Source organism: Microcebus murinus, chromosome 27 (genome assembly GCF_040939455.1).
Source record: "Microcebus murinus isolate Inina chromosome 27, M.murinus_Inina_mat1.0, whole genome shotgun sequence".
NCBI lineage: Eukaryota > Metazoa > Chordata > Mammalia > Primates > Cheirogaleidae > Microcebus > Microcebus murinus.
Window position 1 is genome coordinate 1,246,532 of NC_134130.1, and position 27,916 is coordinate 1,274,447.

At 52.7% G+C, this 27,916-nt stretch overlaps 1 protein-coding gene and 1 non-coding gene across 4 annotated transcripts; both read right to left on the reverse strand.

Moving 5' to 3' along the window:
* Window positions 1-249: 249 nt before the first annotated feature.
* Window positions 250-27,697, reverse strand: SLC44A2 (solute carrier family 44 member 2 (CTL2 blood group)). Of its 3 annotated transcripts, none has more exons than XM_075998238.1 (22): window positions 13,033-13,174; window positions 12,487-12,535; window positions 9,669-9,742; window positions 9,483-9,567; window positions 8,784-8,868; window positions 8,580-8,690; window positions 8,431-8,491; window positions 8,215-8,338; window positions 8,022-8,105; window positions 7,821-7,933; window positions 5,770-5,901; window positions 5,585-5,684; window positions 5,407-5,499; window positions 5,154-5,238; window positions 4,413-4,675; window positions 4,243-4,337; window positions 3,520-3,623; window positions 3,341-3,414; window positions 3,182-3,252; window positions 2,979-3,067; window positions 1,746-1,830; window positions 250-911 (listed from the first exon to the last, which is right to left on the reverse strand). In XM_075998238.1, the coding sequence occupies exons 1-22, from the start codon at window positions 13,067-13,069 to the stop codon at window positions 805-807; spliced, it is 2,121 nt and encodes a 706-aa protein (XP_075854353.1). In that variant the 5' UTR covers window positions 13,070-13,174; the 3' UTR covers window positions 250-804. The 3 variants fall into 3 exon arrangements, with proteins under 3 accessions (XP_075854353.1, XP_075854352.1, XP_075854351.1); XM_075998237.1 differs by lacking the exons at window positions 250-911; window positions 13,033-13,174 and adding exons at window positions 918-1,298; window positions 27,568-27,697; XM_075998236.1 differs by lacking the exon at window positions 250-911 and adding an exon at window positions 918-1,298 and having other exon boundaries at window positions 13,033-13,176.
* On the reverse strand, window positions 16,261-16,367 carry LOC142864965 (U6 spliceosomal RNA). Its single transcript, XR_012915256.1, has one exon. It is a non-coding gene; the product is annotated as a U6 spliceosomal RNA (small nuclear RNA).
* Window positions 27,698-27,916: the final 219 nt, after the last annotated feature.

Consider the following 27,916-nt stretch of genomic DNA (forward strand, 5'->3'; position numbering starts at 1 on the left):
ACGGTTTCCATTAAGCGCTGGCTTATTAGCAATGTCCTCCAGCCGGCTCCAGCCTGGCCACCCAGGCCTGCTCCCCGCTGTCCCCTAATGGTCTCCCTCCCTCCCTCTCCTCCGGTCAACACCCACCCCCAGCCAGGAGCCACCCCCACCTGGGCAGGCACACGCCCACCCCAGCCACACCCGGCAGGGGAGGGGACAAAGGAAGGCACTCCTTGGCAGCCCCATCTCAGCTGTTGAGACAGATGGAAAAAAAGCTAATAGACCCTTTAATGCACGTCCAGGTTAAAAAAAAAGAAGAAGAAGAAAGAAATGCCTCTGGCGGCCCTTGAGTCAACTGTTCAGCCATGGAGGAGGGGCTCTGTCCTGGCAGGAGCAGCGGTGACCGGTGACCGGGAGGGTTTGGAGCTGGAGTTCACTCAGACACAAACACCGTCCTTCCTGTTGTCTGTCCCGTTGTCGTTGAGAGAGGGACAGGGAGCGTGAGGGAGCTTGCGGAGGTCCGGCCACATTGCCACCCAGACATCAAGAGACCCCGCCGGATTTCTCCCCCCCCAGCCAGGGAGGGGCCGGAGAGACTTTGCGGTCTTGGGGGGCCATCGCGGAAACTCTGCGTGCCCCTTGGCACAGATAGGGAGGAGGTGCCCCGCATCCTGCAGGTCCCCGGACACTGGTGGTGACTGCTTGACGAGGAAGGGGGCAGAGCGGCAGTGGCAGGACTTGGGAAAGCCCCAGGGCCTGCGGGGACTGACCCAGCCGCACAGCACCCGGCGTGAGGCTCCCCGAGAAGTGGGGGGCGCGGGGCCTCTAGGACTTCGCGGGCTTCTTGTTGGTCTTGTTCAAGAGCTTCTTCAGAGTGGAAGACATGAAGTAAGGCCGCTCGGCCGAGCCGTCGTTCCTCTCCAGGTCCTCCACTGCGGAGAGAGGGCCCCAGAGCGGGAGGCGTGAGGGGAGCCCGCGGGCAGGGGCCTCCAGGGACGGGGTGGGTAGACGAGGGCCACAGAGAAGCCTCAGAGGGTTAGGAAGCAAGACACACTAGGACCAGAGAGGCCCGGACTGTAGCGGCCTCCGAGGGACACACACATGAGGCCCACGCTCCCGGGCAAGGAAGGTCCCCCCTGCATGCACCCCCAGTCTACAGGGAGGACACCTGGCCGCCGAGCCAGCCCCCCTCACTCTCTACTCCTCGACTTCCTCCCGCTTCCCCTCCTCCGCACTCCCCTTCAACAGGATGTCTCTCAGCTCGGGCGACATGAAGTAGGGTCGCTCCTGAGAGCCGTCATTCCTTTCCAGGTCCTCACCTGGGCTCCCCCCAGGAACCGGCAGGGGGAAAATGGGGGTGGTCGGGAAGGGGGGGGAAGAAGGAGGCAGGGGAGGAACAGGGAAGCCAGCAGGCATGGAGGAGAGGAAGAGAAAAGAAGAAACAAAACAAAAAAAACAGACGAGAGACCAGAGTTAGTGGCAGCCACAGGTCCCCCCCAAACAAAGCCAGAAACTCCGAAGCCGAGGGCCCAAGGGCAGAGTGTTCCAGCTGCAGCCGGGCCAGTGGGCCAGAAGGTGGAGCTGCTCTGAGCACAGCGGGGAAGCTAAGAAGGCATGCTGGGGCCCTAGGACAAGGGACAGTTAGTCCCCAGGGAAGCTGGGGGCACTGGGCAGGTGACCGTGTGGCCCAGTTGGTGGAAGATGTTATGCCCAGTGGGGTGAAGGGACTCAGGGCCTGGCAAGGGTTGGGGTGAGGGGTCACTCACAGAAGCAGAGGAACAGTGTGTCCACACACATGCCGTAGACACTGAAGAAGCCATGGGCAATCAGGTAGGAGCCAATGATGACCGTCTGGGAGAGAGAAGATGCACTGTTCCTGCCTTAGTTCCTGCCCAGAGCAGCCCCCACCCACCAGGTCCCTTCCACGCTGGGATTATGTCCCTCCCCTGCTGAGAAGCCTCCTTTGGAATAAGCATATCCTAACTCCTCACTACTGCTGATGGGGGGCCACCATCCACACAACACCCCGTGCTTTCTTCAACCCCAGGGCCTTTGCACACACTGCTATCCTGACTCAAGTCTAGTTTACCCCCACTGTCCTTCTGCATTCAGCTCAAACAGCAAGTCCTCAGGTCCCACCTCCTTCCAGGAAGCCACCTGTGACATCTAGACCCTATTTTGTGTCCTCGTAGCACTGCACACGCCTCCTGAGGCCTTCATCTAGCAGCAACATCATGTACGTTTAGAGATTTGTAGGTTTAATGCCCACACCCCCACTAGACTGTGTCTGTCCCATTTACAGCTATATCCCTAGCAATTTGGAGACTCCAAGAGCCATGGTAGCTGCTTGATAAACATTTGTTGACTATTAGAGAGATTAAATAACTTGCCCAAAGTTACTTATCTTAGAACTAGCAAACAGAGAAGCTAAGAGACTAAGATAAGAATCTAGGTCACTGGGCTCCAAAGACTGCCTCTTGGGATAGAGACCCAACCCATCCATAGTCCTGTTACCTCCTTAACATTAACCTCCACATCAGCTCCACTGGTGTCCTTTACTGTTTCTGGCACAGTCCCACCTTAGGGCCGCCATACTAGCTGTCCCCTCTTCTTGGATAATGCCTATATCTTCAGATCTAAGATCCAACATCACTTGCACGCTGATGCCATCTGGACTCCCCAGAGCTGCCCAGATCCTCCAACACAGGCTCTGACAGTTCCCCGTACAGTATGGATGTACCAGCTGCACATCCCAGTTTGAAGCCATACGTTCACCAATATCACCATTGATGAATGTTTGTTCACCCTTAAAAACTTCTAGAGGGAAGCCCCCCACTTCAGTGCCTGGAACACAAGAGCTGCTCAATAAATATTTGTGGACTAAATAAGCAATTCCCCCACCTCTGACCCCCATCCACATCTGTCCAGTCAAAGAAGACCAAGCAAGTGCCAACACCTCCTTTCTCCCCAGGCCCCTGTCTGTCCCCAGAGGTCCGTACCAGTATAGGGACCCAGTAGTAATTGAGAGGGGGTGCTGTATCCTGCACAATCCTGATGCGGTGTGTGAAGAAGAAGAAAGCCAGGATCCCTGGAAAGGAAGAGAGGAAACAGAGATGGTGGAGGGTTCTGGCTAAAGGAAACAGCCTCCCAAGAAAACGACACTCATCACCGAGCCCCGACAGGCTGGGTGGGCGCCACTCACCCACACTACCCACGATCAGAAGTTTGCCCAACAGGAAGAGGAAGTCGGTAACTTTGTCCAGGACGGCCACTCTGCAGGGGACAGTAAGGGGCAGGTGTGAGTGCCGGATCAAGGACGCGGGGAGGAGCAAGGCGGTGGGAGGACGTTGTCTTCCCTAACCTGATAATATTTCTCATGAGCAGGAAGAAGGCGTTCTTGGCCGAGGTGCAGAAGTTGGTGCCATAGATGGCAATCTGGAAGGGGGCGGGAGGGAGGGATCAGGTCCCCTGGGTGGGGATGGGGGCTCTTCCCACCCAGCGGGAGCGGGTGGGTAGGTTCGGGGTCCCAGGCCCACTCACCATGATGTAGGCATTCCTGTTAAGGAATTTGATGAATTTCTCCAAGCACCAGAAGCAGCATTTCAGACAGGTCATGAGGAACTTGGCAAAGTTGTTCTCTGCAGCTGGAAGAGAAGGGAAGGGACGCAGAGTTGAGGGGAGACCTGACTTAGCCTCGTAGGGACCCCCATGTCGCCAAACAGACAGGGAAAGGAGGCTCGAACCAGGACCCTTGGGGTTCCCTGTCCCGCCTCCAAGTAGGAACCAACCCAGACTCAGCCCCGCCCCCACGACAGGAAGCAATCAGGACTGCCATGGGCCCGCCTCCCAGACATAAACCAATCCTTGTCACTTCCTTGGCCCCACCCCCAAAGTACAACCAATCCCAGCCCCACAGCCCCGCCACAGACAGAAGAGAAACCAGTCTTATTCCCGCCCTCTTCAGTGCGAACAAACCCCAGCCCGGCTCTCTCTAGCAGGAACCAATGGTGGGCCAGGCCTCTGGGACCCGCCCCCTCCACAGTAAGACTTCCACCTAGTGGGCCCTCTCAGCTGCTCCTCCAGCACAGCAACCAATCACCGCAATTACAAGCCCCCGAACTCCACCCCGTGCACCCCGGTATGCGGAAATCAATCCCCGCCCTACCATCTTGGCCCCACCCACCCCAAGCAAGAACCAATCCCCGTTTGCCACTCAGCCACACCCCCCAGCAGGAGCCAATGCCAGCCGTGGGTGGGCCGTACCTTTTAGGCGCTGATCCAGGTACTCGAGAATCACTCTGATGATCTGCACGATGGCCAGGATGAGGGCGCCGAACGCCAGGGAGCCTGTGTGGTACCTGCCGGCCAAGGGGGTGGTCAGTGGTCGGGCCAGGACTCCTCCGTGCCCTATCCCGCCCCCAACTGCAGCCCACCTGAGCGCCCGGCTGAAGGCAGAGAAGAGCGGGAAGGCCGGCAGGTCGTCGGGCTTGCGCAGGGCCCAGTAGTAGGAGGCGAAGGCCCCGGCCAGCGTGACCTGGCCCAGCGCCAGCACGAAGTTGGCCAGCCAGAAGAACATGAAGACATTGAAGATCTGGAAGCCCAGCAGCGCCCGGTGGTAGCCCGACTCGCCGCCGTAGAAGGCAAACTGGCAGCGGGCCTTGGGACACAGGCGGGATTCATTGGCGGAGGGGAAGGTCTGTGACAGGAGAGACGTAGAGCCAAGTCAACGCACAGGGACCAGAAGTTCAGAATGGCCTCTGAGCATCAGGGACCGGGGTGGTGGACCATGGGGTAGACAAGACTCAGGGCATCAGTTAAACGAAGGTATTGGGGGTTCAGGATAGGAGCTTATGAAAAGGAAGGGGTTCTGGACACAAGAACCAGCCATCAGGGAAATCAAGAAAAGAGTATGGAAGCAGGCAATGAAGTCACGGTGTGGGGAGACAGGTGGTTCAGCACCCAGGGTAGGAGACAGGTCGAGCTGAAAAGAGGAAACCCTGGGAAGTTGCTGGATACAGTGATGGGGTTTCTTCCCCACTGTGCCCCCCCCAATAGGGCACACAGCAGGTGGCCAATGTTTGTTGAATGATTTCCAAGTGCAGATGAGAGGTTTCAAATCATCTGGGGCCTGCTGGGGCAAATACTGGCCTTCCCTACCCCTGGGGGACACCTACCTCAGGGTTGCAGGTTTTCCCATTAAGTGGGCAGGCGACATCATCAAAGATCTTATAGACGGTTTCGTTGGAAGTGGACAGGAAGCTGGATGCTTGTTAAGGAACCCAAGGTCTAGCATTGGGGACCCCAGAGACCCCAAAGGATCCATTGCCTCATTGGATTCTAGCCCTGCCCCAAGCTGGAGGTCACTTCTGGGCAAACCTGGCCTCTAGCCATCCTCAGAGTCAGAGACTGCAGGCTAGCGGTGGATACACAGCAATGCAGGCCCAGTAGGCAATGCAGAGGCACAGCAGGAAGAAGGTGACCAGTGGGTACAACATGGAACACATGACGTATCCGATAGCCCTAGGGAGGAGAAGAGACATAGGCATCAGGGCCCAAACAGCCCTAGGATGACCCCAGCCTGGCCCCCTCATCCCCTGGCCCGTACCTGCTGGCTTCTTTGATAAGTGCAATAGCAATGAGAATTCTCTTCCGGAGAAAGATGAGCAGCAAGATGATAATAACTTCGAGGATACTCAGAATGATCACTGAAAAGGGTGGAGGGTGAGCTGCCTGGGCTCCCTGCTCCCTCCAAGGCCTCATGGGGGGCAGGACTGGGGGGCTGTGACTCACTGAAGGCCATCCAGGTCTGTCGTAAGTGCAGGTACACCCGGAGATCCGTCTGAAAGCCAAGGTCCACGAGGGAGACGTCAGAGCCGGCCTCACCACGCAGTCGGGAGTACTCCATGTAGCAGTGGATGATTCCTGCACAGAGGACCACAGCTTAGCCCACCATTGCCTCCCCTCACCTTGCGAAGCAGGTACAACTGCCCATACATAATGGAAGGAAAAAGCAAGGCTGAGGCTGGGCAGGGCATGCTGACTCATGCCTGTAATCCTAGCACTTTGGGAGGCCAAGGCAAGAGTATCACAGGAGGCCAGGCGTTTGAGACCAGCCTGAGCAACATAGCAAGACCTCGTCTTTACAAAAAATGAAAGAAAGAAAAGAAAAAAAAAAAGCAGGCGTGGTGGTGTGCACCTATAGTTCCAGCTACTCCAGAGGCTGAGGCAAGAGGATGGCTTGAGCCCAGGAGTTTGAGGCTGCAGTGACCAATGGTCACACTACTGCACTCCAGCCTGGGCAACATAGCAAGACCCTGTCTCCAAAAAACAGGGGCTGCCTTTGCGTGATCCCACAAGGCCTTGTACGTGCAGTTCCTGCTGCCTGGTAGATTCTCTCCCCATGGCTAGATCCCCTTACATCCTCAGGTCAATCTCACCTTCTCATGAGACCTTCCAGAACCCCTTCCTCCCACTTAGAATCGCATCCAGCCATGCTCCAACTTATCTCCCTTCCTTGTTTTGACATCCTAGAGGTTTTCATGGTTTACTTGTTTCTTACTAATTTCCTTCCGCCCCCAGGAATAAAAGCTCACAGGAGCAAGGCTCTATCTTGTTTTGTTTATTGCTATAAGCCCAGGGCCTGGAAAACTGCCCAGAACCCAGATGGCTCTCAAAACATGTTTGATGAATGAATGAATGAATGAGTAGGTGTCAGGATGCCCTGTGGTCTGAAGCCTCCCTTCCACCCTGCAAGAATGATTCACAGGGCCAGCTTGGGTGTGAACATGCCATGGAATAGCCTTAAGAACTTTCCTTTTAGCTTATAAAAAAAAAAAAACCTGGAAAATATAAAGTAAAAAAAATAATTAAGTTACCTAAAATGCCAGCACCCAGTTAGAAACTGATATTTACGTACATATTTTGATACCTACATCCTCAGATTCGTTTGCCAAGTATTTTCCTTCCTGGAAAGTTTAAATGAATGATCAAGACAGGAAGCACTGTTTTTTGAGCTTTGTGTCTCTGAATGCTACAGGCCAAAGCTAAAGAGGCCCCTACCCTGATTTTATCCTCACACTATCTCCTTGTCATTAAGCTAGCCAACTTGCAAATAATAATTATCCCCATTTATATAGGAAAAAATTGAGGCACAGTAAGATTGAGTCACTTTCCCACAGTCTTGAAGCAAGAAATTGCAGAGCCAGTATTTAAACTCCCAGCACTCTGGTGCCAGAGCAGGCATCCTTAACCACTGTGCTAAGTAGCCTTTCTTTCTTTCTTTTTTTTTTTTGAGAGACAGAGTCTTGGTGTAAACAGAATGCAATGGTATAATCATAGCTCACTGCAACCTTAAACTCCTGGGCTCAAGCGATCCACCTGCTTCAGCCTCCCAAGTAGCTTGGGACTACAGGCACGTGCCACCATGCATGGCTAACTTTTCCTTTTTGTGGAGATGGGGTCTTGCTATGTTACCCAGGTTAGTCTTGAATTCCTGGCCCCAAGGGATCCTCCCACCTTGGCCTCCCAAAGTGCTGGGATTCCAAGCATGAGCCACCACACTGGGCCTCAATAGCATTCCTGAGAATGCTTTTTGCTGTCAATAACGTACAGATCTACATCCTGATTTAGAAGGTTCCAGAGAGCTTGACTTAACTCATCCCCCGCTGATGAGCACTGAAGCTGTTTCCAAGCCTCTGATCTTATAAACACTGAGACAAACATCTTCCCAAATACGCCAAGGAGAAGAAAGAAAATATCTGATGCCTTAGGAGAAAATTCTGGAAGGGCTGGGCAGTTTGCTGACCCCAGGAAGGAGAGGTCACAGGGAGGTGGGGACTCACCGTAGCCCAGCACCAGAATCACCATGATGATCATCACCCAGACCATAATGCCAGCCAGGAAGCGGAGCAGGATGATGAACAGGAGGCTCATCACCATGGCGATGACCAGGCCTCTGGGGGACAAAACAGGCATGGGGCAGACTCTACCCCACCAGCTTCAGCGGGGACGGCCAGGGGGGAGCCCCTTTTCCTCCCACTTACATGACAATCCAGTACCAAGAGACAGTGTAATCTTCAAATATCCGCATGGCCAGCTGTCGCGCCTCCAGGACCCAATTGGCTTTCCTGGGGGATGGGGGGCGAGGCCCAGGTCAGACCCCCTCCCTGATCAGACCAGCCCCCAGGACGCCCTGTCCCACCCGGGAAAGTGGCGGGACAGGGTGGAGCTCCTTACTTGGCCCCCTCCACCAGCTCCGTGACGTTCTTCCGAGCGCCGTGCCCGTCCTCATACGTCGTCTCGTTGCCCACCATAAGGACCCCCTTGTGGGCGTGGATGGCCGGGAAGCATCGCTGGGCCACTGCATGGAGCAGGGGGTCGCATCAGTCAGGCTGAGCCCCTGCAGACCCTCCCTTGTCCCCATACCCAAGCCTCACGGGACCCCCGACTCACAGGGCTGGCTGGGGGTGAGGACAGCGGGGCAGTCGCCATCGCGAAGCACCTCGGCCACACCCTGCCGAGACGGAGGCGGGAGGTGAGTCGCCCAGGCCGGCACCCACCCACGCCCCCTGGCTGGGCTCCCCGGGCTGCCTACCGCTCACCTTATTGTTCTGGAAGCCGGGAACACAGAACTGCTTAAAATACTCAAAGTCCCGGGAGTTGCGGGCGTTCAGGTAGGTGAGGTAGCGGTCGGGGCATTTCTCCACGCAGATCTGGGAGGGGAGGGCACGGGTGGGTCAGGACAGAGGTCCCAGCCCGCACTCACGGGGGGAAAGACACACAAAGGGGAGAGGGGGACATGTCACCTGCGGGGTGGGACACTGGAATTCCAGCAGGACCAGGGGGCTGGCACACTTCACAATGTTGAAATAAAACAGGTAGGGTTTGTTCCTGGGGTTGGGGAAGGGAAGACGGAAATTGTCAAAACTCCTTAAACCACCCTATATAAAATACCTTAATGAAGACAACAACAGACCCATAATAATAACTGTAGCATCAGCCACTCCATAAAAATTTTTAAAATTTTTAATGTTTTTGTTGAGATGGGGTCTCTCCCAATGTTTCCCAGGCTGGTCTTGAACTCCTGGCTCCAAGTAATCCTCCCACCTCAGCCTTCCAAAGGGCTGGCATTATAGGCGTGAACCTCACCATTATAGGTGATTGATCCTCATTTTAGAGGAGAGGGAAAACGAGGCCCAGAGAGGTTGAGACACTTGCCCTATGTCACACAGCCAGGCAGTGACACGACCCAGATTGAACCGAGTCAGCTCATCACCTCCTAACATCAGATCTGTCTCCTCTGTGTGTCTCTCTTAAAATGTGAGCTGCCAGAGGACAGGATGCTTGATGTCTCACTCAGTGCTGTGTCCCCAAGAACTAGGAGAGTGGCTGGTGGGTGGTGGGAAGTTTATAACTACTTGTGGATTGGACTCTTGGATGGATGGAGACGAGGAAAGCCTGGAACCTTCTCCAGCCCCACCAGGGCCCCAAGGAGTTGGACTCACGCATTTTTCGTGCCCCTCTGCCCGCAGAACTCCCCTCGACTGTCGGTGGGGTAGATCACTTTTCGAGGATCCCCGTGGGTCCAGGCTGTGGAGGGACCCAGAGGTGCTCAGGCACTGACACTCCTCAGCACCCTGCAGCAGACGCCGTGGTGCCACCTCCTGCCCTGGAACCCCAATGCCACTCACCTATGATGCCCACAGCCACATAGCCCACGATGGCCAGGAGGAGGAACACACAGCAGATGACGTCCGTGCAGCCCCTGGGGAGCAGAGAGGCAGCGTCAGGGTAACAGCCTTGCTGCTGTGGGTGCCACAGCCCATCCTGCCTTCCAAACATATTAGCATCCTTGTGTTATTTGCACACCTTTTCCTGAGTAGTTTGGGCTTTTTCCTCTTTTTAGAGACAGGGTCTTGCTCTGTCACCCAGGCTGGAGTGCAGAGGTGCAATCATAGCTCGCTGCAGCCTCCAACTCCTGGGCATCAGCGATCCTCCTGCCTCAGCCTCCCAAGTAGCTGAGACTACAGGTGTGTGCCATCACCCACACTTGGCTAAGTTTTCTTTATTTTTTGTAGAAATAGGGACCTCGAAATCTTGCTCAAGCTGGTCTCAAAACTCTTGGCTTCAGGCAATCCTACCTCCCAAATTGCTGGGATTACAGGCATGAGTCAACACGCCTGTTTTTTTTTTTTTAAGAGACAGGGTCTTGCTCTATCACTCAAGCTGGGGTGCAGTGGTGTAATCACTGAATGTCAAACTCCTGGGCTCAAGGGATCCTCCTGCCTCAGCCTCCCGAGTGGCTGGGACGACAGGCACATACCACCACACCCAGCCATGTATCAACATTTTTAAAAAATTCAAACTATTTTTCTTATCATAAGATTAAATATGAACATGGTAAAAATGAAAACCATGCAGGAGTGTATACAATAAGGAAACAAGTCACTCCCCTTAATTACTCTCTCCATAAATGACCACTGTTAATAACTTTTTGTTATTTATTAGATACAAATGTTTTCCAAAAGAATGTTCTTTAGTTAATTGAATTATTATGATACACCCATTGTTCTGTTTCTTCCTTTTTTTTTTTTTTTTTGAGACAGAGTCTCACTCTGTTGCCCGGGCTAGAGTGTCATGGCATCAGCCTAGCTCACAGCAACCTCAAACTCCTGGGTCCTAGTAATCCTCCTGCCTCAGCCTCCCGAGTAGCTGGGACTACAGGTGGGCACCACCATGCCTGGCTAATTCTTCTATTTTTAGTAGAGATGGCGTCTTCCTTTTGCTCAGGCTGGTTTCAAACTCCTGACCTGAAGCGATCCTCCCACCTTAGCCTCTGGGAGTGCTCTGTCCAATATCTCCAATGGAGAGACATTCAGATTATTAGGTTTTGTCATTTTAATTTATTTTTTGGTAGAGACAGGGTCTTGCTATGTAGTCCAGGCTGGTCTCAAACTCCTGGCCTCAAGCAATCCTCTTGCCTCAGCCTCCCAAAATGCTAAGATTATAGGTGTCAGCGCTGTCCCAAATTTTTTGCCATTTTTATTTTTTATTTATTTTTATTTTTTTTTTGAGACAGAGTCTCACTTTGTTGCCCAGGCTACAGTGAGTGCCGTGGCGTCAGCCTAGCTCACAGCAACCTCAAACTCCTGGGCTCAAGCGATCCCCCTGCCTCAGCCTCCCTCCCGAGTAGCTGGGACTACAAGCATGCACCACCATGCCCGGCTAATTTTTTTCTATATATACTAATTGGCCAATTAATTTCTTTCTATTTATAGTAGAGGTGGGGGTCTCGCTCTTGCTCAGGCTGGTCTCGAACTCCTGACCTTGAGCAATCCAAGCAATCCACCCGCATCAGCCTCCCTGAGTGCTAGGATTACAGGCATGAGCCACCATACCCGGCCGGCCATTTTTAAAAATGGCAGCAAGAGCATACATTTTTGTCCATGTGTACAAGGTTTATTGGGGAATATTTTTCCTAGAATTAAAATTTTTGGAACAAGTAGATGCACATTAAATAAATTTCACATTTCTAAATTCCCTCCCTCAAAAGATAAGTTTCAGAGCAGAATCTATCAATCTTTTAAAATCTTTGCTAAGCTGCGATGGGGACATTCTATTTGGCTATTTTATTTATTTATTTTTTTAAAGTTTTATTTATATATATTTTTTGAGACAGAGTCTCACTCTATTTCCCAGGCTAGAGTGCCAGGGTGTCAGCCTAGCTCACAGCAACCTCAAACTCCTGGGCTCAAGCGATCCTCCTGCCTCAGCCTCCCTAGTAGCTGGGACTACAGGCATGTGCCACCATGCCTGGCTAATTTTTTTCTATATATTTTCAGTTGGCCAATTAAATTTCTTTCTATTTTTTAGTAGAGACGGGGTCTCGCTCTTGCTCAGGCTGGTCTCGAACTCCAGACCTTGAGCGATCCTCCCCGCCTCGGCCTGCCAGAGTGCTAGGATTACAGGCCTGAGCTGCCATGGCTATTGTTTTAAATCACATTCCTTTACTTTTTATAAAGGTTGAATAACATCTTTTCATAACTTCATTGTCTGCAGAATTTCTTGTTCTACAAAGATCTGTTCCAGTCTTCTGCCCATTTTAAAAACTCATTTGCGAGCCGGGCGAGATGCTCACGCCTGTAATCCTAGCACTCTGGGAGGCTGAGGCAGGAGGATTGCTTGAGCCCAGGAGTTTGAGGTTGCTGTGAGCTAGGCTGATGCCACGGCATTCACTCTAGCCTGGGCAACAAGCAAGACTCTGTCTCAGAAAAAAAATAAAAAATAAAAAAAATAAAAATAAAAAAAAATAAAAACTCATTTGCAAGAACTCTCGGTATATTAAGCAAATTAGTTTTGGGAATTTTTTGATTGTCAAGTTGCAAATGTTTATCACCAGGCTGTCTTTTGGAGGACACAGGTGTGTGTGTGAAGAAACAGGGGTCGGGGCAGTATTAGCAGGGAGACCCCCCCCTCTCCCCGCCACGAAAAAACGCCCTGCGCCCTTACCTGTTGTAAATGGGTCCTTTGAAGGTGGGGTCATACTTCTGTGGCGTTCCTGAAAGTTCATCAGATTTTAGTTGGGCAGAAAAGCTGAATCAGGGAGACCCCCATCCCCCTTTTCTCCGAACCCCTAGAGGTGTCTTTGTGGTGGCCAGAGTAAAATTCAGACACCCGCAGGTGACCACGCTCAAGCCCCCAGATGGTGCAGGCTGGGACAGGAGAGAGACCGGAGTCCTTAATTGGGAACAGGTTAATCACCTGGCGGCCACCCGCGGGGAAGCGCGCGCGGATGGCGGCCACCGGGGACGGGGGAGGTGGGGGCAGGTCCGAGGTGGCGCCTGGGGGTCGCGGAGGAGGGTCCCCGGGGTGCCGGGCAGGGGAGACGGGGGCAGATCGTTCGGGTGAGAGGGGGTCTGAGAGGGGCCCCGGGAGACCGGGAGACCTGGGGAGAGGGGCAGGTGGTGACGGCGGGGCGTGCAGGGCCGAGCGCCACCCGCCCCAGCTCCCCGCGCCCCGGGTCCTCGCGCGGCCAGCCCGCGCCGCCGCACCTACCGAGCTTCCAGTAGTAATGCTGCCGCTCGGCCCCCATCCCCGCGCGCGCTCGGGCCCGCGTCTGGTCCCCAGGTCTGGACGCGCCGGTGTCCCCAGGGATCCACGGACCGCCGGGCTGGCGACGGCTCCTCCCAGCCCAGAGCCCAGCGGGCGGCCCAAACCGGTCAGACCGGCCCGAGCTGGGGAGCTGGGCTGCAGCCCAGGACCGAGGGACAGGGGAGGGCGCCGGGCGGGGCGGCAGCTGCTCGCGCCACTCACCGGCCACCCCGATTTAGCCCGCCCCGCCCCCACCCCGGGAACCCTCCAGCGGCTTCCTCTGGGCCACCCACCGGGCGCAGGCCACACCGCCTAGAACTCCTCCCAACCCTGCAAAGGTGCCTCTAGCGCCCCATTCTGCAGGTGGGGAAACCGAGGCACAGAGAGGGGAAAAAAAAAAAAAAACGGCAGAAGGAGGAGCACAAACAACCAACTGTGGAATATTTGGGCTCAAAACTCCCAGACCCGAGCCAGAGTGGTGGATGTGTTTTATTTTGGTCTCTTGCATTTGAAAAAATAATAATTGCCAACATTTCAATAGCGGGAGAGTCCATCAAAAAATCCACATCTTCACGCTTATGAAAACTTAAAAAAAAATGGGGCTCGCAGCCCCCCTGCATGGAACTGCCCCAGCCTGGTACGTTTGTAGCCTCTTCAGCACCCAGAGCTGCAGTCTCGGTACTTTGCTCTCAATCTCGGGGATCCTGAAGACTTTGCTTTGTAGGACAAGGCATTTGCATTTACTTAGCTCGCAGCGGGTGCAGGGCTGGGGCTGGGGCTGGGGCCCAGGTACAGTGAGAAACTCACTGGGTCCCTGCCCTTGAGGAGCCCACATCCAACTGAGGGGCCCTGGTTTCAAAGGTTCCTTCTGTCCCCTCTGAATTGGAGGACACTCCCCAATGCCTTCTCTTCCCTGATCCTCAGTTTCCCCGACTGTGAATTGGAGCTAAGGTCTAAAAGCAAAGGTCTAACACAGGATACCAGGGAGTATACAGTTAGCACTGCAGCTAACAGTTGGCTGTGGGTGGAATGTATGGCCAGTGTCGGGGTGTTCGGTCGATATAGGGGTGCATGGTAGGGGTGGGGGTGCCGCCAGTATGGAGCATGCAGTGTGGAGGCACAGCCAACAGGGAAGTATACAGTTGCCATATGGGTGTTTAATCCGCATGGGTGTGTTCAGTAGGGGTGAGGGTATACAGCTGGCATCAGTGTACTGCCACTGTGGAGGTATACCATGGGAGTATACAACCACACAGCACACGCAGCTGGCTGAACTCCCCGTATGTCTCCTCTACACCCACACAATAACCACCCGCCCACATGCCAACTGTATACTCCCTTGCAAACTCTACCTGCTCTTACTGCATCCCTCGACTTTAGGCCAGCTGTATACCTTACAGCACAGCCTGCTATATGGCTAACACGGCATCACAGTCAGCGTGGGGTGGGGGGTATACAGCCAGCATGGGGGTTATACAATCATCGTGGTCATATACAGGTGGCGTTCAATAATTGCACCTGCTGCCTCAGAATCCGGCGCTCCCCAGGCGGGGTTCTGGTCACTAACTGAGCTTGTCTCTAGAGAAATTCCCTCTCCCCGAGTGACCTCCAGCCAAGAGGGCCCCACCTGGGCCACAGGCTTCAGCAAACAGGCGAGGCCTGAGGCTCCAAGCCACGCCCTTGGGTGACCAGGACTCTCAAAGAAGCCCTGTGGTTCCTGCCAGCCCAAAGGCAGCTGGTTCCACCCCACCCAGACCCAGTCCCAGCAGTGGACAGAGAGAGTGGGTCGCGGCCCAGGCCACGAGCCACTTCTCTTCCCGGCGACACGGGGTCCCCCGGGGACACTTGTGCACACTCAGGACTTCAGCCACCAGCTCTACACTGACCGCTCTCACAAGGGCCATGGCCCTTAGCTGCACACCCACAGCCGCAAGACACTTGCCTTCCCCCACCTCATACTCAGTGTGGCCACATCCAAGCGCCCTAATGTCCCCATGATTCAGTAACAACAGCTCTGTCCTCCCAGGTGCTCAGGCCAGGAACCTGGGATGCCCCCTGCTTCCCATCTGCTGTGCCTTTGATCTACCCAGAATCCACCTCTTCTCACCCCTGCCCAGCCCCCACCCTGTCACACAGCCCTGTCATCTGTCTGGACCAGCGCAGGCGCCTTCTCTACTCCCCAAAGAAGCCAGAGAAGCCTGTGCAAACCTAAGTCAGGGCAACTCCTTCCCCTGCCCACATTCCTCTATGGCTCCCATCTCACTCCCAGGAAAAAGCCCAACTCTTCCCCATGGCCCACAAGGCCCTGCGAGATCTGCCCTGTCACCTCCCAGCCCTCATCTCCTCCTTGTCTCCCCTGGGCTTGTTCTGTTCCAGCCTCACCGGGCCCCTGGCTACCACAAACTTACCAGCACCATCCCACCACAGGGCCTTTGCACTAGCTGTTTTGCTTAGAAAGCTCTGTTCTCAGACATTCACGTGGCCCCAGCTCCTTTGGGCCTCTCCTGAAATATCACTTTCTCAAAGAGGCTTTCTCTGACCACCTTATCTAAAATAGCACCCATTTCCTCTTTATCCCATTACTTTGTTATTTTGGGGGGAGTAGGGTCTTGCTATGTTGTCCAGTCTGGACTCACACTCCTGGGCTCAAAAATCCTCCTGAGTAGCTGGGCCTATAGGCATGCACCACTGTGCCTGGCTCCCCTTTACCTTTTCATTACTTATTTATTTTGAGACAGAATCTCACCCTGTTGCCCCAGGTAGAGTGCAGTGGTGTCACCATAGCTCACTGTAACCTCAAACTCCTGGGCTCGAGGGATCCTCCTGAGTAGCTGGGACTACAAGCATGTGCCACCACCACGCCTGGCTAATTTCTTCTATTTTTGGTAGAGACAGGGTCTCACTCTCGCTCAGGTTGGTCTCAAACTCCTGACTTAAAGTGATCCTACTGCTTCAGCCTCCCAGAATGCTAGGATTACAGGCGTGAGCCACCTCACCTGGCCTCCCCATTACCTTTTTATTCCTTAAAAAAATTTTTTTTTAACTTTTTATAGAGACGGGTCTTACTATGTTGCCCAGGCCTGTTTTGAACTCATGGCCTCAAGTCATCCTCCCACCTTCCCCTCCCAAAGTACTGGGAATACAGGTGTGAGCCACTGTATCTGGCCTTAATTTAAATTTTTTTTTTTTTATTTTAATATGGAACGCTTCACAAATTTTCATGTCAGCCTTGCCCGGGGCCATTCTTATCTCCTCTTTTTTGTCCTAATTTTAGTACATGTGTGGCCGAAGTGAGCCATGGCCTTAAATTTTGTTTCTTATCACCATCTGACATGTTATACATTTACATATCAGTTGCTAATTATCCATCCATGCCTATGTCCCCAGCACCCAGCCCAGTGCCTGGCACAAAAGAGGGACTCAGTAAGTGTTTGTTGAATGAATAACCACAGTACATAATCTGTGTATATAGAGGAAACACTGAAAATAAAAGTGCAGCTCAGGCCGGGCGCAGTGGCTCACACCTGTAATCCTAGCACTCTGGGAGGCCGAGGCGGGCAGATTGAGCTTAGGAGTTTGAGACCAGCCTGAGCAAGAGTGAGACCCCCGTCTATACTAAAAAAAGAAATAATTAGCCGGGCATGGTGGTACATGCCTGCAGTCCCAGCTACCCAGGAGGCTGAGGCAGGAGGATCGCCTGAGCCCAGGAGTTTGAGGTTGCTGTGAGCTGGGCTGATGCCACGGCACTCTAGTCAGGGCAATAGAGTGAGACTCTGTCTCCAAAAAGTGCAGCTTAGAATTTTCCATGTGCACATCTTCAAAAACTTAATTTATGAATTTTATACTTAAAAGAATGTAATACCTGATAAATGTGGAATGTTCAGTCTCTCTGGAAAAGACAGACCCTTCATTCAGTGGCCCTCATGGTGCATTTTGAAGAAAATAAACTTAACTCCCCCAACCCATAGCCAAATAAATTCCACATGTGTTAGTCATGCAGATATACATCAACTGAAAACTATTACGGGTATGAAGGGAAGAAGCCGGGCATGGCAGCACATGCCTGTACTCCCGGCTATTCGGGAGGCTGAGGCAAGAGGATGCTTGAGCCCAGGAGTTCAAGGCTGCAGTGAGTTAGGATGACACCACTGTGCTCTAGCAGGGGTGACAGAGTGAGACTTTGTCTCAAAAAATAAAAAAATAAAAATTATGAGGGGACAACACAGGAGAATATTTCTGCGATCTGATAGGTATTCAGACCAGTAAGGCAAGTGGGAGAAGAGCTAAGGGAGTACCGGAAGCTTCTGGAATCAACTGGAACAGCAGAGAGACTGGCAGAGTGGGAGTAGCCATGTAAAAACAGCCAGTGCTAGGCCGGGCGTGGTGGCTCACGCTTGTAATCCTAGCACTCTGGGAGGCCGAGGCGGGCGGATTGCTCAGGGTCAGGAGTTCAAAACCAGCCTGAGCAAGACCCCGTCTCTACTATAAAAAATAGAAAGAAATTAATTGGCCAACTAATATATATATATATATATAAATTAGCCGGGCATGGTGGCACGTGCCTGTAGTCCCAGCTACTCGGGAGGCTGAGGCAGGAGGATCCCTTGAGCCCAGGAGTTTGAGGTTGCTGTGAGCTAGGCTGACGCCACGGCACTCACTCTAGCCTGGGCAACAAAGCAAGACTCTGTCTCCAAAAAAAAAACAAAACAGCCAGTGCTGAGTGAAGAGAACTCAGACCCTCTCCATCATCCTGGAGTCTGTATCATCAACCCATTGTACAGCACAGGAAACTGAGGCTCAGGGAGGGGAAGTAGTTCACCATCACCCAGGATGGACCACCATCTCCAAAACAGGTTTGATGGGTGGGTGGGAGCCACTGACAGTGTTTGAGCAGCATGCCACGGCCAGGCTGGGGAGGGGAGGGGACAAGGGGAAGTCTCAGCTGTCTCAGGAAGCCATTGTTCACCCTGCAGGTTGGGTGTCATGAATGGGACACCCGGGCCATGACCTTGCTGGGTGAACTTGAGTTACCCCTAGGCGAGATGGAATTACAAGCGCAGAGAGGGGCGCTGGGCATAGGTTTGGCTCAAGGCCTGGCCTTGTGGGCTCTCGGGGAAGAAGGAACATTGGTATTATCTGATGGGTTCCATTAGCTCTCATTAACATTAGCTGGGTGGGGACGCAGAGAGGGGAACAGCAACTACTAATGGTTTCTGATAATTGAGCCAGATCTAAGCCTGCAGAAGGGGACCTTGCTGAATCTTTGCAACAGGGTTGCAAGATAACAATGAGAACAGTTGAGTACTGTTTATTGACCCTTTGCCATTGCTGGGCACACGCATCTTTCTTTCTTTCTTTTTTAAAAGGCAGGGCCTTGCTTTGTCACGCCAAACAGAAGTGCAGTGGCATCATCATAGCTCACTACAACCTCAAACTCCTGGCTCAGTTGATCCTCTCGCCTCAGCCTCCTGAGTAGCTGGGACTACAGGGGCGTGCCAACACTCCCGACTAATTTTTAAATTTTTTGTAGAGACAGGGTGTTGCCATATTTCCCAGGCTAGTCTTGAACTCCTGCCTTTAGTCTGTCCTCCCATCTTGGCCTCCCAAGAGTGCTGGGATTACAGGCGTGAGTCACCGTGCGGGGCTAGGATGAGGACTTTTATGATGATCTACTTCCACTGAATGAATAATAAATGTATTTTCTCTTGCTTACAACTTTTTAAATATCATTTTCTTTTCTCTAGTTTACAGTAAGAATACAGCAAACAATACACATAGCGTACACATTAACGTGTTAATCAACTTTATGCTACTAGTAAGCCTTTTGGTCAACAGTAGGTTATCAGTAGTTAAGTTCTGGGGGAGTCAAAAATTATATGTAGGCTGGGCGAGGTGGCTCATGCCTGTAATCCTAGCACTCTGGGAGGCTGAGGCAGGAGGGTCCCTTTAGCTCAGGAGTTTGAGACCAGCCCAAGCAAGAGCAACACCCCTAAAAATAGAAAGAAATTAACCGGGCAACTAAAAACAGAAAGAAAAAAAAAATTAGCCAGGCATGCTTGGGCACTACTAAGGAGGCTGAGGCAGGAGGATCGCTTGAGCCTAGGAGTTGGAGGCTGCAGTGAGCTAGGATGATGATCCCCCCACCAAATTATGAGCCCTGTCTACCCAATGTTTCCCACTTTTATTAAGTTGGGGTGGTCCGACAGGTGGGGTACCAGGTGGCTAATGCCCACCAGGTAATAGGTTACTTGTTGTGTCAGGTAATAGCTTAGTATTACGTTGATGCACCAAGTAACAGGTTCAGGGTTTTGCTGATGCGCCGAGTAATAGATGGGGGTTTTCCTTATCAATGCCACTTGCCCTCCAGCCAGGGCAACAGAGTGACACTCTGTCTCAAAAAAAAAAAAAAAAGTGGATTTTCACCGGGCGTGGTGGCTCACGCCTGTAATCCTAGCTCTCTGGGAGGCCAAGGCGGGCGGATTGCTCGAGGTCAGGAGTTCGAAACCAGCCTGAGCAAGAGCGAGACCCCGTCTCTACTATAAATAGAAAGAAATTAATTGGCCATCTAATATATATAGAAAAAATTAGCCGGGCATGGTGTGCATGCCTGTAGTCCCAGCTACTCGGGAGGCTGAGGCAGGAGGATCGCTTGAGCCCAGGAGTTTGAGGTTGCTGTGAGCTAGGCTAATGCCACGGCACTCACTCTAGCCTGGGCAACAAAGCGAGACTCTGTCTCAAAAAAAAAAAAAAAAAAGTGGATTTTCAGCTTTGTGGTTGGTGCTGCCAGGGTCCACACTGTTCAAGGGGCAACTGTATTAGTGTCCTGTGGCCACTGTAACAAAATACCAGTGACTTGGTGGCTTAAAACGACACGAATTTATCATCTTACGGTTCTAGAGTCGGAAGTCCAAAATGCATCTCACTAGGCTACAGTCGAGGTGTTGGCAGGGCTGTGTTCCTTCTGGAAATTTCTAGGGCAGAATGTGTTTCCTTGCCTATTTCGGTTTCTGGAGGCCACCCGCATTCCTTGGCTTGTAGCCACTTCTTCCAACTTTAGAGCCAGCAATCACATCAAGCCCACTCCTGCTTCCATTGTTCCGTGTCCTTCTCTGACTCCCCTGCCTGTCCCTTCCATTTATAAGGGCCCACAGAATTATCCAGAATAATCTCCCATCTCAGAATCCTTAACATGTTCATATCTGCAAAGTCCCATTTTTGCCACAGTAAGCTAACGTATTCCCAAGTCTCAGGAGTGATGACATGGACATTTTTCTGGGGGGTGGTGGCATTATTCTGCCAACCACAGCGTCTTAACTGTCCTGAACAGGGGTTGACAAACCACTACCCCTGGCGCACATCCAGGCCACCACCTGTTTTTCAGATGGCTCAGAGCTGAGAACGGTGTTTACGGTTTTAAACGGTTGAAAAATATCCAAAGAATAAGAATACTCTGTGATGTTGGCAATGATGTGAGATGCGAATGTCAGTGTCCACGAATAAAGTTTTATTGGCACATGGCCCGCTCATTCATTTTCATATTGTCAGTGGCTGCTTTGAGGCTGCGATGGCAGAGTGGGGGAGGAAGGAGAAGTCATGTCTTTATGTCCCACAATATTGGGGGAAACTGAGGCCCTGAGAGGGAATGTAATTGTACCAACAGAGTCACAGCTTGGGAGTGGGGGACTGAGACCAAGGAGGGGGCTCACGTCCTTCTTGGGTGATGTTGGACAAAGCTGTTCCCTCCCTCAGCTGCTGTTTTCCGTCTGGAGAATGAAACTATTTGCATTTCCTTTGTAGGTGTTTTTCCTGACTTGATGTGCAAAAAACCACTTCGCATGGCTTTGGTTAGCTTCAACCGTTAGTATGATCCCATTTGGCAGAGGAGCAAACTGAGGCTGCTCGCTCAGGGTACACGGCCGGAGAGGAACAGAGCTGCAAACCAATGCCCTTCTGGAAACACAGGCGTTTTCTCTGGCAGAGGCAGGGCCAAGGATGCAGCGATGGTGGGGAACGGGGCTGTTAGATGAGGTCCCAGCAGGGGCCTAGGGGCTTGGGGCAGGTGGCCTCCGGGTCCCAGCCTTGCTGGCCACGATGGCTGGCACACCCAGCCGCAGTGGGCATGGGAGATAAGGGAGCCGGCACAGGCTGCCCAGTCACAATGCTGGTGCCAGGACATCAAATGCCACCCAGCCCCCACAGCTTCCGGACACTGGCCAAGTCCCCAAGGGCTGCAGCGGCCCAAGGCCTCACCCACGCAGCCAGGGCTGGCTGCCCTCCGCCTCCCCAGAAGTCTGCGCCTCGGGAATGAGTATTCCAGCTGCCCAGACAAGTCCTTTTGATCTTCTCTTTTTTTTTTTTTCTTTTTGAGACAGAGTCTTGCTCTGTCACCTAGGCTGGAGAGCAGTGGCATCATCATAGCTCCCAGCAACCTCAAACTCCTGGGCTCACGCGATCCTCCTGCCTCAGCCTCCCGAGTGGCTGGGACTACCTGCACTCGCCAACACGCTCGGCTAAGCCATGGGCAGCTTTTGTGTGGACATGTGAATTTATTTAGCACTTGGGTGCCAGGCGATTCATGCCCCTGTCCTGATCTCCTGGCTTCTTCCATCGGATCCCATAGAGGCCAGAGGGAGCCACCTGAGGCAGGCCGAGTTCCTCCTCTGCTCAGAAACCTCAATGGCTCACGTCTCTCTCAGAACAAAAGCCCAAGTCCTGTCTGTGGCACATAAGGCCCTGCACACTCTACCCACTCCCACGCTGCCCTCACCTTCTGCAGCCACAGGGGCCTCCTTGCTGCTGAACCATATCACACATGTTCCTGCCCCAGGGCCTTTGCACATGCCCTTTAACTGAAACACTATGCACAGGACCCTTCCTTCCTTCCCTGGTCACTTTGCAAGATGGTCTTATCTCACCCCCTGCGTTTAAATTTTAAACCTACATCCAGTTGTTCCTTAAGTGCCTATTTAAAAAATACCACAAAAACCACATCCAAGCCCTGTAGATCCCGCCCCTGCATTCCTTCCCTGCTTTAAATTTTTTACTAGATCTCCTACCTGACATTTCTTTTCCTTTCAGGAATGGGTCATGCTCTGTTTCCCAGGCAGGAGTGTGGTGGCGCCATCACAGCTCACTGCAGCCTCTAATCCCAGGGCTCAAGTGATCCTCCCGCCTCAGCCCCCGGAGTAGCTGGGACTACGGGCATGCGCCACCATGCCTGGCTCATTTTTTTATTTTTATTATTTTAGAGATGGGAGTCTAAAAATATAAGCTATGTTGCCCAGGGTGGTCTTGTATTTCTGGCCTCAAGTGATCCTCCTGCTTTGGCCTCCAAAAGTGCTGGGATTACAGGTGTGAGCCACTGTGCCCAGCCTGAATAATCCTTTAGACTAAGATAAATCACTCTCCCTCTCACCCCTGCCCTACAGACCCCACTTCCTCTCTCTGGGGCCACTTCCTGTTTCTGTTTCTGTTTTCTCCTTCCAGACACTGTCTACAATGCGCTTAGTCTAGCAAATTTGTAACTACTTATCCCTTAACCTCATTTTGTTACACAGTGTTTCCTACTTTGCAATTTCACAGAATAACATAATTGAACATTGTTTCCCACCAATAAGGAAGGATAGACCTATTTTATTTTATTTATTTATTTATTTAGAGACAAGAGTCTCACTCTTTTGCCCAGGCTAGAGTGCCATGGTGTCAGCCTAGCTCACAGCAACCTCAGACTCCTGGTATCAGGCGATCCTCCTGCCTCAGCCTCCCAAGTAGCTGGGACTACAGCCGTGCGCCACCATGCCAGGCTAATTTTTTTTTTCTATATATTTTTAGTTGTCCCAGCTGATTTCTTTCTATTTTTAGTAGAGATGAGTTCTCGCTCTTGCTCAGGCTGGTCTTGAACTCCTGAGCTCAAATGATCCTCCCGTCTAGGCCTCCCAGAGTGCTAGGATTACAGGAGTGAGCCACTATGCCTGGCCCTATGTTATCTTTTTACAAGGATACATAGTATTCCACTGTGGGAATGGTACTGTTTTTTTTTTTTTTTTTTTTTTCATCAAACCAACCAGAGGAGCTTTAAAAAGATGCAAATGCCACACACAAACACATAAATTAGTAGTCTAAGCTCTGGAAAGAGACTTTTTGGCTGCATTACCTCTGCGTTAAGCACAACTGGCTAAGGGTTTCTAGAAGGTTCTTTTACATGGAAAGCTAAAATCTTCCATGCAATTAAGGACCCACTGTTAGTTTTTAGTCCCGCTGCCCCAAGACGGAGAATTTATTAATTTTATTTAGTAAGAGTTGTTTTATTTTTATTATTTTTTTTACAGAGAGAGAAAAAGAGACGGAGAGAGAGAGCTATATAAGAGTTTAAAATCATATTTAAAAATAATGCTCGATAGATGGACACGAAGATGTTTGTTTAGAAAAAAAAAGAAAAAAATTTAAAATTAATGAAAAAAAGTATTAAAATAAAAAAAGAGGAAAAAAAGTAAAATAAAAATAATGCTCAAGGCTGAGTGTGGTGGCATGTGCCTGTAGTCTCAGCTACTACAGAAGCTGAGAATGGAGGATCACTTGAGCCCAAGAGTTCAACCAGCCTGGTCAACATGGTGAGATTCTGTCTCTGAAAAGCAAAAAGAAATAAATAAAAAGAAATAACACTCTCTTTAGGGGTTGCCTGGCAAAGGCACAAGAGAAATCTCTGGGGAAAATTCTCTACTGGGGTTCTGTGAGTTTTTTTGGTATAAAAAGCCAGATATTAAAGATTTTTAGCTTTGTTGTTCACATACCTCTGTCGTGTGTTCATTTTCTTTTTTTTTTTTTTCCTTTTTTTACAACCATTTAAAAATATAAGAGCCATTCTTAGCCCAGTTACAAAAACAGGCCACCACACAACAATCTAAATATAAGTAACGTTATAGAACTATATATTTAAAAATAGTTTAGATGAAGCTGGGTGAGTTGGCTCGTGCCTGTAGTCCCAGCTACTGGGGAGGCTAAGACTGGAGGATCTCTTGAGCCCAGGAGTTTAAGATGGGCCTGGGCAACATGGTGAGACCCTATCTTTAAAAAAAAAAATTAAAAACCAGTCGAGCATGGTGGTGCGAACCTGTAGTCCCAGCTACTCAGGAGGAGACTGAGGCAGGAGGATCATTTAAGGCCAGGAATTCGAGGCTGCAGTGAGCTATAATTACACCACTGCATTCCAACCTGGATGACAGAGCGAGACCTTGTCTCTAAAAAAAATAATAATAAAATAAAAATAGTTAAGATGGTCAGTTTTATGTCAAATGCTTTTTACCACAATATAAAAAAAAAAGATTAAGAAACAAACAAGCAAAAACAAGCCACAGGGAACATGCCACCTGTAGGCTGTAGTTTGTGGATTGTGGTTCTATATCTTTTTGGGGGGTTAGTGTTCTCATGGGTCTATATATTTAACAAAACTCATCTAACTGTGTTCCTAAAATCTGTGTGGTTTTTGGCATGTAAATTACACCTCAATTAAAAATTTATATACTAATAAAATAATAATAATACTGCTAGGTGCTCCTTGAGCATGACAAGCTATTGATAATATTCCTTTTTTCTAATCTGGGTGCTGGTTACCTGACATGTTTACCTTGTGAAAACTTGTTTAGCCTCATACTTTTAGGATCTGTTCCCTTTTATGTATGTATTTCCTGCTTCAAAAAAAAAGTTGGCTCGGCATGGTGCCTCACACCTATAATCCTAGCACTCTGGGAGGCCCAGGCGGGAGGATCACTTGAGGTCAAGAGTTTGAGGCCACTCTGAGAAAGAACAAGACCCCGTCTCTACTAAAAACAGAAAAAACTAACCAGGTGTGGGGGTACACACCTGTAGTCCCAGCTACTTGTGAGGCTGAGGCAGGAGGATCGCTTGAGCCCAGGAGTTTGAGGTGACAGTGAGCTTCAATACTGCCACTGCACTGTAGCCTGAGTGACAAAGTCTTGCTCTGTCTCCAATCAATCAATCAATCAATATCAGATTCCAGGGTCCCACTACAGGCTTAAATGGATTCTAGTGAATGGGCCCAGGGAATTTTCTTTTTAAACAAGTACCACTAGTTTTTCCCCCAATTTTTTCCCCTCCCTGGTCAGAGTCTATTGTTTTAGGTTCTAGAATCCTTTTCTGCACTGCTCTTGCCAAAGGTGGACGGGAAGGCTGGCAGTGCCCCTTGCTGACATCCGCCGGGGCCCAGAGCCATTGCCCCATTTCCTTTGGAGCTGCTGCCTTCCTTCCTCTAGACAGGATCTGTGATGAGGAAGGAGCTTCCTGCCCAGCCTGGTCCGGCCCCAGTCTCTGTCTCCGTGGGAGAAGGCTACTTCTCCTTCAGCTCCTGGGAACCCCATGTCCCCAGTGTGACCAGCCTCAGAGGTCTCCTGAGCACAGAGCTTGCCAGGCGCCCTGCAGAACACTTCCCACCAGTGACTCTGGCCCGCCCAGCCCTACAGGCAGGACACACGGCACCAGAGAGACCTCCGTCTCACTCAAGGCCACACAGCTCATGAGTGCCACAACCAGCCGGGGCTTCAGGGTCTATCTGCTGTCACCCCTTGAATTCACAATAACGGACACAAAGCCATCGGGGCAGGATGGGAGGGTACAGGGGCCACTCCTGCATGTTTTGCTAAGGGAACGGTCCCCTTGTCTGGCGGGGACTGCTTGGGACAGCCCAAAGCCCCCAGGATTCGGGTCCTAGTGAGAATGAACCACCTACAAGCTAAACAAGACCCCTACCGAGATCAGTCACGCCCAGGCGGCCCCTGTGAAAACTAATTAAAGAACTCTGTGGTGTGTTTGCTGTCCTTTCTGCGGGAACACACTTCCCCCAAATCTTCCCACGGCTCGACCTCCAGCCCTTGGTGACCTAAAGTAACCCCTGATGTTTATTCCACACACAGTGACGCAGTGTCTTGTGTTTTGCTTCACAACTTAAAACAACCTAAAGTTACATATGTAGTCCCTTGTCCCCTCCCTGCGGTCACAGATTTTTTTTTTTTTCTCCTTTGCTAGCTGCTCTGTCGCCAGCGTCTGGACCCCTGGCTCTCTGGTGCTCGGTAAATACTTGTTGGTTGAATGTGCCCCAGAGCCCAGCACAAGACCTGCCAGGCGGAGGTCCCCCGTCTCCTGCGTGGGCCTGGCCTGGCCTGGCCTGGGAGGGTCTGCTTGGTCCCAACCACGGCTCCCTCCCATCCTTTGGCCAAATTCAAGGCTGGGTGAATAAGCCATTGTCCACTCTGCCTCCCACCTTCACGCCAGCTGGATCTCAGGGAAACCAAAGACGCCGCAGGCTGAGACAGCCAGTCACACTCAAGGGACATAGGGCACAGCAGCCCCAGGGGCTGGGGCTTGAGCCAAAACCAAGACCAGGGCCCCTCTAGAGGTCTGGGCTGGCAGTTTGAAGCAGGGAGAGGTGTGGCTGGGAGGTGGCCCGGTCCCAGTGCCTCCCTCTCGGCTGGGCTGGGCAGGGGCAGTCCCTGCATCTCCCACCTATCTCTCCCTACAGTCTCTCCTGAGACCAAGGTCCCTGGAGGGAGGCGGCTGGAGCTCTAGCCTGCTTGTTTGGATTATTTGCCAGCAGTTTCCGCCCCCTCCCCAAGGCCCTTAGGTCTCACAGTTTCCAGGAAGTTCACGTCGCACAAGGCGGGAGTGACAAGGCCCCTTAGCCCCAGGGCAGTGCCACATGGGGCTTGGGCCAAGTTGGGTCCCAGTAACCCAGAATAAAGGGAGAGGACCGCGACGTCCCCCGCCGTGGGAACGCGGGGGAGAGCCACACCGTAGGGCACGCGGCTAAGGCCGCCCCCGCAGGTTCGCGGGATGGGATGCGGGTCCAGCTCCGCGAGGCTGCGAAACCGGAGGCTGGTGCCCCCAGCCCCTTGCACAGGGTGGGGAAAGTTTCTCAATTGTTTCCGGCTTCCTTCCTGTCCCCTCACCAGAGACGCCCTTGTTTCCGCCCTTTCAAAGCAGACAACCAGACCCGGTGGGCTCCCACCCAGGTATTCGGTCTGCCCAGGCTTGCCTCAGTTTCCCCATCTGGCCCAAAGCCCGGAACGGCTACTTCTGGGGCAGAGAGGAGGGATGTGGGCAGGAGGAAGAAGTGGACGAAGGGGTTTGGAAGAAGAGGGGAATTTGGGGAGGTCGGGGCCCTGTCCCTTTTCCGAACGCCTGTCGCCGCGCCTCCCCTCCCCCGCCCGCCATCCGAGCCGCCCAGATAACGGGACCTCCCCAGGCGGAGCATGCGCCCTGCGCCCCGGCCCATCAGCCAGACGGGGAGCTGGGGCTCCCCGGAGGGGACGCGGGGCGACCTGGTTGGGGCAGAGGGCGCGCGGCTCGTGCAGCGCGGGGTGCGGGGCCCGGAGGGCGGAGGGGCCCCGCGGCGGCGCGGGCGCGTGAGGTCTCGGACGTCCCCCGCGCTCGCCATCCGCCTTCGCCCCCAGCTCCGCAGAGGCTGCCCCGGCGGGAGGCGGCTCCTACCGTAGGCTCCGTCCTTCCGCTCGTCCTCCATGGCCGCGGCGGGCGGGGAGGGGAGTCCGAGCCGGCGCGACCCCAGCCCGGGCGGGCGGGAGGCTCCGCGGGCTGCAGCGCCCCGCCCCGGGCCAGGCCCCGCCCCGGGCCAGGCCCCGCCCCGGGCCAGGCCCCGCCCCGGGCCAGGCCCCGCCCCGGGCCAGGCCCCGCCCCGCCCGCCGGGCCCGCCCCCGCGCGCCGCCGCCAATGGGAGCCCCGAGCGGGCGGGGGCGGGGCGGGGGCGGGGCCTGGCCCGGGGAGGGGCGGGGCGCAAACCTTTGTTTCCAGTCTTGGCCCTCCGGAGACCCTCTTGGTGCGC